The sequence below is a fragment of the Suncus etruscus genome, chromosome 7, assembly GCF_024139225.1.
Source record: "Suncus etruscus isolate mSunEtr1 chromosome 7, mSunEtr1.pri.cur, whole genome shotgun sequence".
NCBI lineage: Eukaryota > Metazoa > Chordata > Mammalia > Eulipotyphla > Soricidae > Suncus > Suncus etruscus.
The window spans coordinates 112369702-112381939 of NC_064854.1; the positions used below are offsets into that span (position 1 = coordinate 112369702).

The 12238-nt window shown below is 38.7% G+C and overlaps 1 protein-coding gene across 4 annotated transcripts in view; it reads left to right on the forward strand.

Moving 5' to 3' along the window:
- Positions 1-12238, forward strand: part of CADPS (calcium dependent secretion activator) — a 569958-nt gene that overhangs the window by 329088 nt on the left and 228632 nt on the right. For all 4 annotated transcript variants that reach the window (XM_049777276.1, XM_049777275.1, XM_049777273.1 and 1 more), the window contains exon 7: positions 10042-10153. In XM_049777276.1, coding sequence (XP_049633233.1) covers positions 10042-10153 — 112 coding nt within the window. The remainder of the gene's footprint in view (positions 1-10041; positions 10154-12238) is intronic.

The window sequence follows — 12238 nt, forward strand, 5'->3', positions numbered from 1 at the left end:
CAGACACTTGAAAATGTAAAAAAAAACAATAGTCGTAGATCCTGACCCATAAATAAACAAATATTTGGCCACAGGTATGACTCACAGGCCAGTTTAATAAACCCATAGGCTTCAATTGCAGAATCAAAAACTTCCATGTTTTAGTGCTTCTTTGTGCTTATGACTGAGTTGAACTGTATATCCAACAGCTTAGCTCTGACTGTTCCTCCCTTTCCCCCATAGATGTGAAAGCCAAGGCGAAAACTTGTACCCTGTTTCCCAAAAAATAAATGTCTTATATTAATTTTTGCTCCCAAAGATGCTCTAGATCTTATTTTCAAGGAATGTCTTATTTTTCCATGAAGAAGAATACAGTACACATTTATTTTTAAATGAAAATAAAGGAAATTCATTACCTGTATACGGTATGGCATCAGGATTTCATAAAATGTCACTGGTTGCTAGACCCCAGTCGGAGCAGCCCTAGCAACCAGTTTATAGTAAATTAATTTTCACTAATAAATTAATAAATAAGATGTCTTATTTTTGAGGGGATGCCTTATATTTTTCCCAGAAGAAAGTAAGTAGGTCTTATTTTTGGAGGATGCTTTGTTTTCAAGAAAACATGGGACATGATAAGTGGTATCATTTTCTATGCAAGGCATCTCCCTGTTGTATGAAATAATTAACGATGGGGCTGGATGGCGGTGGATGGAGGCCTTTGTGCTTAGGCCCCAGCCACGCGGCTTCATTCCCCATCCAGCCGGCGAGTTCCAGGCCCAGGTGATCGGCGTAATCAAAACTCACTCACAGGCAGGCTTCAGGAAGCATTAACTTTATTCATGCCCTATTCACCACATGTGTGTGGCCTATCTCATAACCTTTTAAGCACTAGTTATTTTTGGCCCTGCATCTAAACTCCTTTCAGCCATCTTCCCTTTGGTCTCCATGCTGGTCAAAGACCAGAACACAGAAACCCAGAAGCCAGAGCGCACAGCAGCGCAGAAAGGGCAAAGAGCCAAAAGGCCCGAATTCCCTTGGTCCAAGCCTTATATAACATTTCCCAGACCCCTCCCAGGTGTGGGAGGGTCTAGCAGGTAAGGTTACACCTACTATCCGGTTTCCAAGACCCCTCCCAGAAGTGGGTGGGTCTAGGGTCTTAAATAGGTACACCCACATCTCCCCAAGTACAATGCAATTCCTTTATGGATACATTCACTTTTAGATTCACAGTAGCAATTAACTCATGCCTTGCCCTTAAGAAGCTTTCAATAAGTGATATAAGCAAAGAAGGGTTAATCAGAGGTGGAAAGTCCAGGCAGTAGATGCCAGAGCTTTATCCAATAGCAGATCGTCTTTTAAGGTCCCTCAGGTGGGTTGTATTTTAATCCTCTACCCTATTGTGAAAGTATTTTATTTGGTATGGACACCTAGGTCCCAACATATGGCCTTTTATTTATAGAAAGAAAAGACACTGTGGGTGATGACATTTCTATACTCTGTGCTTTCTGTTTAATATAGTTGAAGTAAATAAAATAGTTGTTTATGTTATGACTTGCTGCATAGTGCAACATAATGCCTATTGGTTTCCAGCCACGTTCTAAGTAGCTTATACTATTTGACCTTCAAAACCTTGATCCTTAGAAAGTTGTCCGGACTGTTCCTACACTCCAGTTGCCAGCTGCTGCCTGCACTTCTGAGTTAGTGTATTTTAAAATATGCCAAATCCTCGTGGAGTTAAAACCTCATAAGTTTGGTCTAAAGAGGCAGTCATACTCTTGGTATCTCTGTAAGACCTCACATTTGTTTATCTTGGTGACCAAGTTGTTCTGAATATGTTACTTTTTCCTAAACAATAAATAATATTAACTGTGAGGCTGGAGATAGAGCTTAATGACCTGAATACAGACTTTGCATGCCAGAACTCTGATATTTGGCACCACATGATCCCTCACCCTAGCACCTCCAGACTGACTCTGAGCACCGAATCACAAATAGCTCCAAAATAGCAAAAATATTAATATATGTTCACCAGGTCCTGTGGTGAGATATAAAAGAAATAATCATGCCCTAGTCCCTGCTTTGCAAAGTCTACACTATCTAGAAAATCAGATATACAAGAAATTCCTAAACTACATTATTTACTTGTGTATAGAATGACCAAGTCACTGAAGTTTTGCAGTTAAATGTATGGTCTTTGGAGTCTGAAACTCAGAGTCTGATGATAAAACTTTGGCCCATTACTAAACCTCTAAAATCACAAATTATTTATAAGATGGCTATAATGTATGATATTTCTGTCAGAGTGATTTAATGAGATAATACAAAGATGAAATGAAGCAATCCACAAAAAGCACTCCTCTCATGTCCTGAAAAACCATTAAACATTCAATTGGTGGTGCCTGTTTTTAGCACTTTTTGGTGAGGTAGCTATAAAGTATGAATATAGTAATAAATATATGTCAGGCTCATAGGAATGGGACACCTCACTTATCCTTTTGCTAGCTTGGGTTCAGAAAGCTTAATCTTCCCAAACAATGCATGCAATAAATATTATCAACTTCTATTCTTTTCCAATTAATTTTGAAATTTTAATTTTAAATCAGTCTGGTAAACTCTTAAGTATTCATCTTAAGGGCTACAGTCAATCACCATTAAAAAAAGAGCATGGTGAACACAGAAAAAAAAATGCAACAATGAGAACTAGGTTTATTTATCAATATGTGGTCCCATACAAAGACCACTTTTAAGTGCTTCCTTTACAAGATAATTTGTTGTTGAGTAAGTAGCACTCTATAAATTATATGAAACATGTGAAATAAATTCAGACTAAAAAGCCAGCATATTCCAGAGTCTCATAGTCATGAAACATAACTCTCTCTCTTTCAGCTTAAAAAAAAGACATTAATTAGATCCAGACACACTTGGTGGAACACCTGAGGAAAGCAATATGGTGGCATGGCTCAGAGTTTGGATTGTGAAGTGAAACTGTCATTGGTTCCCTGCAATACATTGACTAACCTCTTGAAGCCTCAGTTTCCTTAACTGTAGCTGTATGATTTATTACATAATAGATATCTTACAGGTTGACCAAATGAGATTTAAATGATAAATTGCAGAGAGATGGTATAAGAATAGGGCACATGCTTTGCATATAGCTAATCCAGATTTGATCTCCAACACGGCATATCATCCTCTGAGCCTTATCTGGAGTGATACCTGAGCTTAGAGCCAGGATTTCTGAGTATATAGTCTAAAAACGGGCCAAAAATTAATTATAATGAAATAAAGATAAAATTCATTAGTGGTACAATATAATGGTTGTTTTAAGATAGGAATCTGTTCCTTGCCTATCACAATATATGGATATATAATAGCTATTATTATTTTTAAAAATATTTTACTGAAAGATGAAGATGGATATTTTCATAATTTTTTAAAGTAAGTAAGATCAAGGGCCAGTGAGATACCACAGTGGTAGGGCATTTGCCTTGCAAGCAGCTGACCCAGGATGGACCTATGTTCAATTTCCAGTATCCCGTATGGTCCCCCTAGCCTGCAGGAGCAATTTCTAAGCACAGAGCCAGGAGTAACCCCTAGGCACAACCTAGTGTGACCCAAAACAAACAAACAAAAATTAAAAGGAAGTAAGATCAAGGAAAAATGCTAACAACTTCCTTATATCACCAAAGAATAGGAAGCGTAGACAAGAAGAAGACTGGGTTTATTTTCAAATTCTAAGGATGGTATCAAAGTAAAGAAAGGCTGCTTCCCTGGGTTGGTACCTCCAGTGTGAGTACAGGCTGAAAGATAGCTGTGGCACTGGACTCTATATCCAAGTTACTTGTGCTCTGAATCATTTATTACTCAGATGAGATCTATGTTTGCTTTTGTTCTCTCCTATGTTCTTATAATTTCCAATATTTTATCCCTGAACCTAGTTATGTAAGTCAAATCTGATTTAAATATATATATATATGTATAAAGGAAAATGTATTTTTGTTTATTTTGAGGCCACACCTAGAGGTGCTCAGGGCTTACACTTACTCTGAGCTCAGGGATCATTACTGGCAGACTCTAGGGATGACAGAGAATGCTAGGAATTGAACCTAAGTTGTCTGCATTCAAGGCAAAAGCCCTATCCTGCATACTATCACTCTGGACCAATAAAATGTTTTAATTCCTTTAATGGTATGTTGTCCTTCCTTTTTGAACAAGGAGCCTCATAGTTTCATTTTTTTACTGGAAACTGCCAATGAGATAGAAAATATTAATTAGAATAAAGGTTTTCTCCTTTTGCCTGCTTAACTGGGCCAGATTACCATTTCAAAATCTGTTTGACAAATTGGAATTTTATAGTGATACAATAACTTGAAGTAAGCCCAGGGTCATGATAAGAAATTAAAAACATACCTGTGTACCTGTGAAGAAGGACAAGTAACCTAGTTTGCAAATAGATTTGAGTGGTCAGGGAAACCTCCTCCTGTGGCTTGAATTTTTTCCAGTTTATTTGGTCCTTGGTCACTAGTTCTTGCTGTACAGTCTAGACTATATATGTTGAAGGCCTTATGAATTGAACATTCTTGAGTGGCAGCGTGAGTTCTGGAAGACTTGGTATTGAGTGTGTCCCCAACAAGCCAGAAAATCTTTACAAAACATTCCCATGAACAATATTCTGGAAATCCAGTGTAGGGAATTCCAGGGCATGAGACTCAAGCAGCTTGTGGCTTACTGTTAAAATGTGTTGTTTTAAAAGTCTTTTAACTTATAGTAGGAATTGCACTCAGTTATCATGACCAGCATAACATATTAACTAGACAATTACTCAAAAACAACTAATTATAGATTATATTTTATAGTGTTGCTATTCATTAATAAGGCTCATTATTAATAATCATGACCAAATAGTAACAGCAAAAATGGTACAGTAGAACTCAAGAGATCTGGCTTCTAGCCAGTGGTGCAATACTCTAGGATAAAGTGAACAAATTTCAAGTTTTATGTGTGTGAAATAGGGGATATAATAGGTATTTTACTTCTTACATTGTGTGAGAGAAAGGTAAAGTTACTCTTGCCTACACAGCACAGAGGCAGACACTAGGTCATTGCTAATGTACTGATTATGAAATAGAAGTGACTGTTGCTATTACTTGAATACATTGCGTATCTTCTTTCCTTAAAAGGAAAGGTAAATAAATTTTTAGGGGTTAATATCCTATTCTAGGACTCTTACATTTATGTTTTACAACTTCTCTCAGCCAAAAAATGTTTTGAAGTAATATGAATTAAGAATATTAATTAACTTGCCCCACATTCAACCATTTATAAGGAAGTAACCAGAATTTGAAGTTAGGATATCTGATTCAAAATCATGTTTGCAAATCAAAACAATAATGAGATACCATTTCACATTACAGGAACTGGCACACATCAAAAAGAACAAGAACAGTCAGTGTTGCACAGATACAGGGAGAAAGGGACTCTATTAACTGCTGATAGGAATGCAGACTAGTTCGAAATTTTTGGAAAACTATATGATACTCCTCAGAAAACTAGAAGTGTATCTTCCAAATGATACAGAAATAGTACACTTAAAAATATACCTTAAGGGCCTAAAAACACAATGCAGAAAAGCCCTCTGCATTCCTGTGTTCATTGCAGTACTATTCACAATAGCCAGGGGAAAACCCTAGTGCCTGAGACCAGATGAGTGGATAAAGAAATGGTGATGCAACCACACAGTGAAATATTATGTAGCTGTGAGAAAAATGAAATCATGATATCTGCTTATACATGGATGTATATGGAAAGTATTATGCTGAGCAAAATGAGTCAGAGGGAGAGGGATAGACATAGAATGATTGCAGGTGGAGCAAGCAATAGCACAGAGGTAAGGCATTTGCCTTGCACGAGGCTGATCTAGGACAGACCTTGGTTTGATCCCCCGCCATCCCATATAGTCCCCTGAGCCAAGAGCGATTTCTGAGCATATAACCAGGAGTAACCCCTGAGAGTCACAGGGTGTGACCCCCAAAAACAAAACAAACAAAAAAGAATGATTGCAATCATTTGATGGATATTTAAAAAGATAATATGAAATTCATGTCCAAAGACAATGAAGACAAGGGCCATGAGGATCCGTACATAATGGGAAGCTTGCCACAATGAGTGGCAGGAGTACAGTTAGGGCAGAGAAGAAAACACTATGACTTGTGATCACAAGAGATGAAAGGAGATAAAATGATATACATGATATCCCTTCAGTAACAATATTGCAGTCATTGTGTCTAAGAGGGAAAAAAGGAAGAAAAAGATGAAAAGTATCTACCACAGAGGCAGTCAGTGGCAGAGGGGAGGCAGGGGAGAAGGTGAGAGGGAAACCTGGGACATGAGTAGCAGGAAATATGCACCATTGAAAGGTGTCGTGAGCATGCTGATGGAGGATGTGGTGATGGAATGTCGTGTGCATGAAAAGCTATCGTGGATATAGTATATAAGTAGTGGTGCCTCAAAAAATAATAAAACCTATGTTCTCTGGATGGATATGGGGAGTATTATGCTAAGTGAATTGAGACAGAAGGATAGAGACTGACATAGAATGATTGCTCTTGTTTTCGGATATTTAAATATAGTATAGTAATAATAGCCAAAGGTAATAAAGGTGATGGACCAAGAGGACTGGTCCATGATAAAATGCTTGCCACAAAGAGTGGAGGAGTAGAGTTGAGGCAGACAGTAATTATAACAGTAATAATGGGAAAGATCACTCTGGACCAAAACTGGGTGCTGAAAAGAGATAAAGTGATATGCATGATAACCCTTCAGTAACTGTATTGCAAACCATAGTTTAAAAAAGGAATAAAGGAAGAATGAGAGAGCAAAAGAGAGAGAAAAATATATACCATAGAGGCAGGCAAAGAGGAGGCCAAAGGGGAGGGTGGGAATCAAACTGAGGACATTGGTGGTGGAAAATGTACACTGGTGAAGGGATGGGTGTTGGACATTGAATAACTGAAATTCAATCATGAAAAACTATGTAACGATTTCATGGTTACACAAAATAAATTTTAAAAATTAATACATCAAACTTCCATATTTAAATTTTTTAAAAAGAAAGAAAATGGGAATAGTGATATAGGAAATATTACATTGGGGGGAAGGGTGAGAATAAATGTACTTGCTAGGAGAAAACTTTCCCTCTCTTTCAAATTTTCCAAAGTTGCTGATGCTAAAGTTTGAAGCTTCTATGTGTGCATTTTATATTTTACTATTGTGATCAAATCCTGTCACTTCTTGTTTTTCATGGTCTCTACTATGTTCTCTCCCTTTCTCTGTTAGAATATAAATTTTCCCTCAGTGGTTTTCTTGCACTTAGAGCATCTTGGATATTGACTTCTCCAAATCACCATTGCTCTGTTGCTTTCATAGCAATTCTTTCTTTGATTTTAGCTGACAAGGTATATTTGAGTGCAAAGGTGAGACTGGTAGTCAGATTTCCATCATTTGCAAAATAAAGCAACACAAGCAACCAACAAACCCAGGAAAATGTTCAAATCTGTTATAAGTTCAAGCCATGCCAAAAATATAAAACTGATAAAGTACTCAGTCAGAAGTAGAGGTGAATAGGGATTCCCAATATGAAGAACTACCCTGTGATTTTTCACTCTCATTCCCTGGGAAGGTGGCAAGACCAAGGAGGAATGCTGTGAGGACTGCCTTCAACCTTATGGAAAGTATTTGGGGCAGAACTGCAAATGCTGAACTTTGTCACTCATAAGCAGAGTTTCTGCAGTGAGTGCAGAAACATAATAATAATTTCATGAATGATTATTAAAAAACATAATAATGTCATTATGTTTGATAAAGGAGTACAGTAATGTTTGTCACTCTAGGTCTATATTCTAAACAAGTAATCAGAGATAAAATCCAACAGAATACTCAGCCCAATGTCAAGAATAGAATAATGGCTAAATAAAATTATGATGTACTCTTTTTTTTTTTTTTTTGGTTTTGGGGTCACACCCAGCAGTACTCAGGGGTTACTCCTTGCTCTATGCTCAGAAATCACTCCTGGCAGGCTCAGGGGACCATATGGGATGCCGGGATTCGAACCACCGACCTTCTGCATACAAGGCAAATGACTTACCTCCTTGCTATCTCTCCGGCCCCATGATGTACTCTTAATACATAATATAGTTATCAAAATCAGATCAAATAGATATTTAACAATACCAAAATAGTGGTGGGGAGAAGTGAACACTCTGGCGAAGGATGTGGTCTTGGAATATTGTATGCACAAAAACCTATCATGAGTCGTATTGTAAATCATGATTCCTTAAAGACATTTGATGCATTCCATAAAAGAATATATATATTTGAAGCTGGAGCGATAGCACATTGGTAGGGCATTTGCCTTACACGTGGCTGACCTAGGATGGACCTTGGTTAGATCCCTGACATTCCATATGGTCCCCTAAAGCCAGGGGTGATTTCTGAGAACATAGCCAAGAGTAACCCCTCAGCATCACTGAATGTGGCCAAAAAAAAAAAAACTCCACAAAAAAAAATTTTTTTGTCATTTCTTGACCCCACAAATTCTTATGTTTTCTATGTGCTATGTCCTATGTCTTCTATGTGCTAAGAATTGTACTGGGTTTAACATAGAAACAAAATATATACAGAAGATTGAGATATTAATCAATCAAATCAAAGCAGTATATTCATAATTATAAATTCTATAATTAGTAGGATAAAAAATCAACGTATTTGATTGTCATCATTAAATTTAGATGGGGTGGGGCTAATCAACAGAGATGATCCCTGGCTTTATGGATTCAAGCTGAGATCAAAGAAATAGTATGGTGAGGAATGCGGTAGGGGAAAGTATTCCTAATAAAGGGCTCCATGCATGCAAACAGCTCTGATGTAGCACAACCAAGGATTGATGAAACGGGAAGAGATGTGTAGAATGTTTGAATCACACCCAATGCCATGAAATAAGCATTATGTGAGAGATTTAAGGGAGGAACTCACTGCTATTCAACTGATGCTTCCAAAGCTCACTGAGGCCAGTACAGAGTGGATGGGGATGGATGGCACTGAGTGTAGTTAGAGCAATGAGTGTAGTTAGAGAACTAACTACAGTAGCATATACCATGACAATGTTAATGAGTCAGAAAAGTAGAATGCCTGTCTCAAATACAGGCAAGGAGTAGGGGAGGAGGGAGATGGGGCGCATTGGTGGTGAGAATGTTGCACTGGTGAAGGGGGCTTTTGTTTTTTAATGAGTGAACGCCAACTACAATTATGTTTGTGATCATGTGCTTAAATAAAGATATTATAAAATAAAAAAATAAAAATGAGTGAATGCAGACACCATTTTTGAGGGGCCCCATCAGTGCCTCCTATCAGTCAAGTGGGACAATCTAGCCTAGAGTGTGGCAAGCCATAGTCTCTTCTAGAAAGATTAAAGACCCTCAGACCAGTGACTGGGTAGAGAAGAACATTTCCCACTTCATATCTTTTTGCTTTTCTGCTTTGATAGGACTGAGCTCCATTTTTCTCTCTACTCCATGGATCCTGCAGTGCTAGTGGAAATGAAAATCTTCACCCCTGACTACAACTGAGAAATGTTTAAAGTCAAACCAAAGAACCCCCATCTCAAAATTTTAGAACTGCACTTTCCAAGACGTAGGGAATGGAAGGAGGCAAGGAAGTAATTAGTGACTGTCCCGGAACCATTTATAGGTAGAACAAATATGTATAACAAATATGGGGGCAAGTTCTCAACTGATTTCATGTTAATTCCAAGTGATTCCTTATAGTGCTCTGTGAAGACCCCTGGCAACTTTCTGAGCAGCTGTCTTGCATTTGCCTAACAACTTAATTAACACTTTTTGTCATTCTGGCAGCTTTGGGAGGGGAATGGGGAGAGGAGGGGGATGTGACAGCCAAGGCTGCTTTCAGTTAACCCTGCATTCACCCAACCAGGGAAGAAGGTAGTTAGGATTAATGTTGTCAAGATGGGAGTCTCCACGCTAACCTCTCTGATTCTGTCCACAGTTGGGGCACCCAGGGTGATTTCTCGACAACCCATGCACTGCCTGCTGTAAAAGTCAAGCTGTTCACAGAGAGCACAGGTGTCTTGGCTTTAGAGGACAAAGAACTTGGAAGGGTAAGTTCCTTCACACAAAGGGATCATTATCACAAGTGATCTTTGGTCTCAGGAGTGTTGAGGAATAGCTTTGTGAGGGGCTTTGACTGTGGGACCACAGGGCAAGATCCTCAGCCTATCTTAGCCTTAGAATCCTCCTTTGCAAATATTTTTAAAGCATGCATTGCAAAAGGACAGAGGGTTCTTAAACTGTTATTGTCATGATATGCCATGCCCTTTACTATACCAAAGTGACAGTCTTCAATAAATAACTTATCCATCTCAAACTTACCCATCTCAAACAATGTAAATCAACACAGTGGCACAAGATAAAAAAAAAAAAAAGAATGTAAAGGGAATTGATAGATAGCAAAATAATTGCACGATGTAAAGATTCCACCACAAGGATACTAGCTGGTCTCTTAGGAACCTCCAAGGAATATTCACTGCAAGGTGACAGTTATAACATCCAGCATAGAAGTTGGAAGATAGATTCAGATCTGGGGACTGATGTGATAAATGAAATGATAAACAAGTCTTAGTAACAAGATTTGTAACTGAGTTTTCCAGGAGGCCACATGAAGGAAAAGGGCCTTCATATAGTGTGTGTGTGTCTGTGTCTGTATGAGAGAGAGAAAGAGAGAGAGAATATTTAGGGCCTAAACTCCATCACTGTAAACAGGTTTTCTGCCTTTCCTCATTCCATCTAGAATGTTCAGATCTCAGCAGGGCTGCAGCAGGATCCCTGGCTGAGAAGAATTATTTCATTCACTGCAAGATGTGCAGTTTTCCGGGGCTCTGTCTCTTCAGTGCCAATGGAATCCAGTGCCTAGTAATGTTGTCAGCCAGAAACAAAACCCTCCAAATTTCAGAGACATTGTTTTCAATACCACTGAGATAATAAAGACCTTTCCCCCCTCACATTGCAGCTCTTGACTCTCCTCCAAGCAGCCAATAATTTCTGACCCTAAATTGGATTTATCACTTGCTATTTTACTATACTTCTGCCCCCTCACCTCGCCACTGCGTGTAATGAAACATGTGCTCCTTCACAGAGCCTGCAAGACCCACGCAACCTGGCTTCCACCCACCCCCTCAGCCTCATCTGCTGCCACCTCTCTCCTTATCTACGAGGCCCCAGCATCTTTGCCAAGTTTCAGTCCGTCAAAGAGACTAAATTCCTTCTCACTTTCGAGGGCTTTCTCTCTGCATGGAAGATTCACCCCAACCTCCAACTCTCCCTCCCTCTCTGGATTAGTGCCAGTGCCACCTCAGAGAGCACTTTCCTCAGTCTTCATCCTCTTTTATTTGCTTCCATTCTCTCCTATTCAGTTTTTCCACACAACATGCAACAACCTTATGAGAAAGGGAGAATTTACAGACATTTCAGTTGTCTTTTTCCCACTGGAAAAATAAAAGTCCCATTCACTAGAAACTTAGAGCCCAGCTCTTAACCTCTCAATAAACTTAACACAGACTGCTGAATGGGTACACAGTATTTTCTGAAAGCTGGGTGACTTTTGGGGTGATGGATACCCACCCATTAATGCTCATGGCTCACTTCTGACTTTACCAGAACCATGCCAAAAATGCTCAGGGGATTATATGGAATAAGAAGGATAGGACCCGCCTGCTGCTTGTAAGTCAATGACTCTAATCACTATACTATCTCTGTGGCTCCAAAAGTTGTGTGACATTAGATAAGACACAATTAAATGAGCCTCTAGCAGTCATCTGTGGACAATAAGAATTACCTTCTTCTAGACAAGCTCATAAGAGCATACACATAATAAGGAATGACACATTCAGTCAATTTCCTTTACTTTGTGTCTTTACTTTGTAGTCTTCATTTGGGGGACACATTCATTGGTGCACAGTGTTTACTCCTGATTCTGTGCACACAGATCACTTCTAGCATGTCTATGCAGACTGCATGAGGTCTCAGGAGTCATATTTAGGTCAATTTTGTGCAAAGCAAGTGCCTATCAGTTGTACTATCATTCCAGATCCTCCTGTGTTGTTTCTTTTTAGCTTTGGCTTTCATCTATGAACTGACCTAGAATCATACCACCAAAAAATAGACCCCCAGATGGAAGAAAAGCAAAT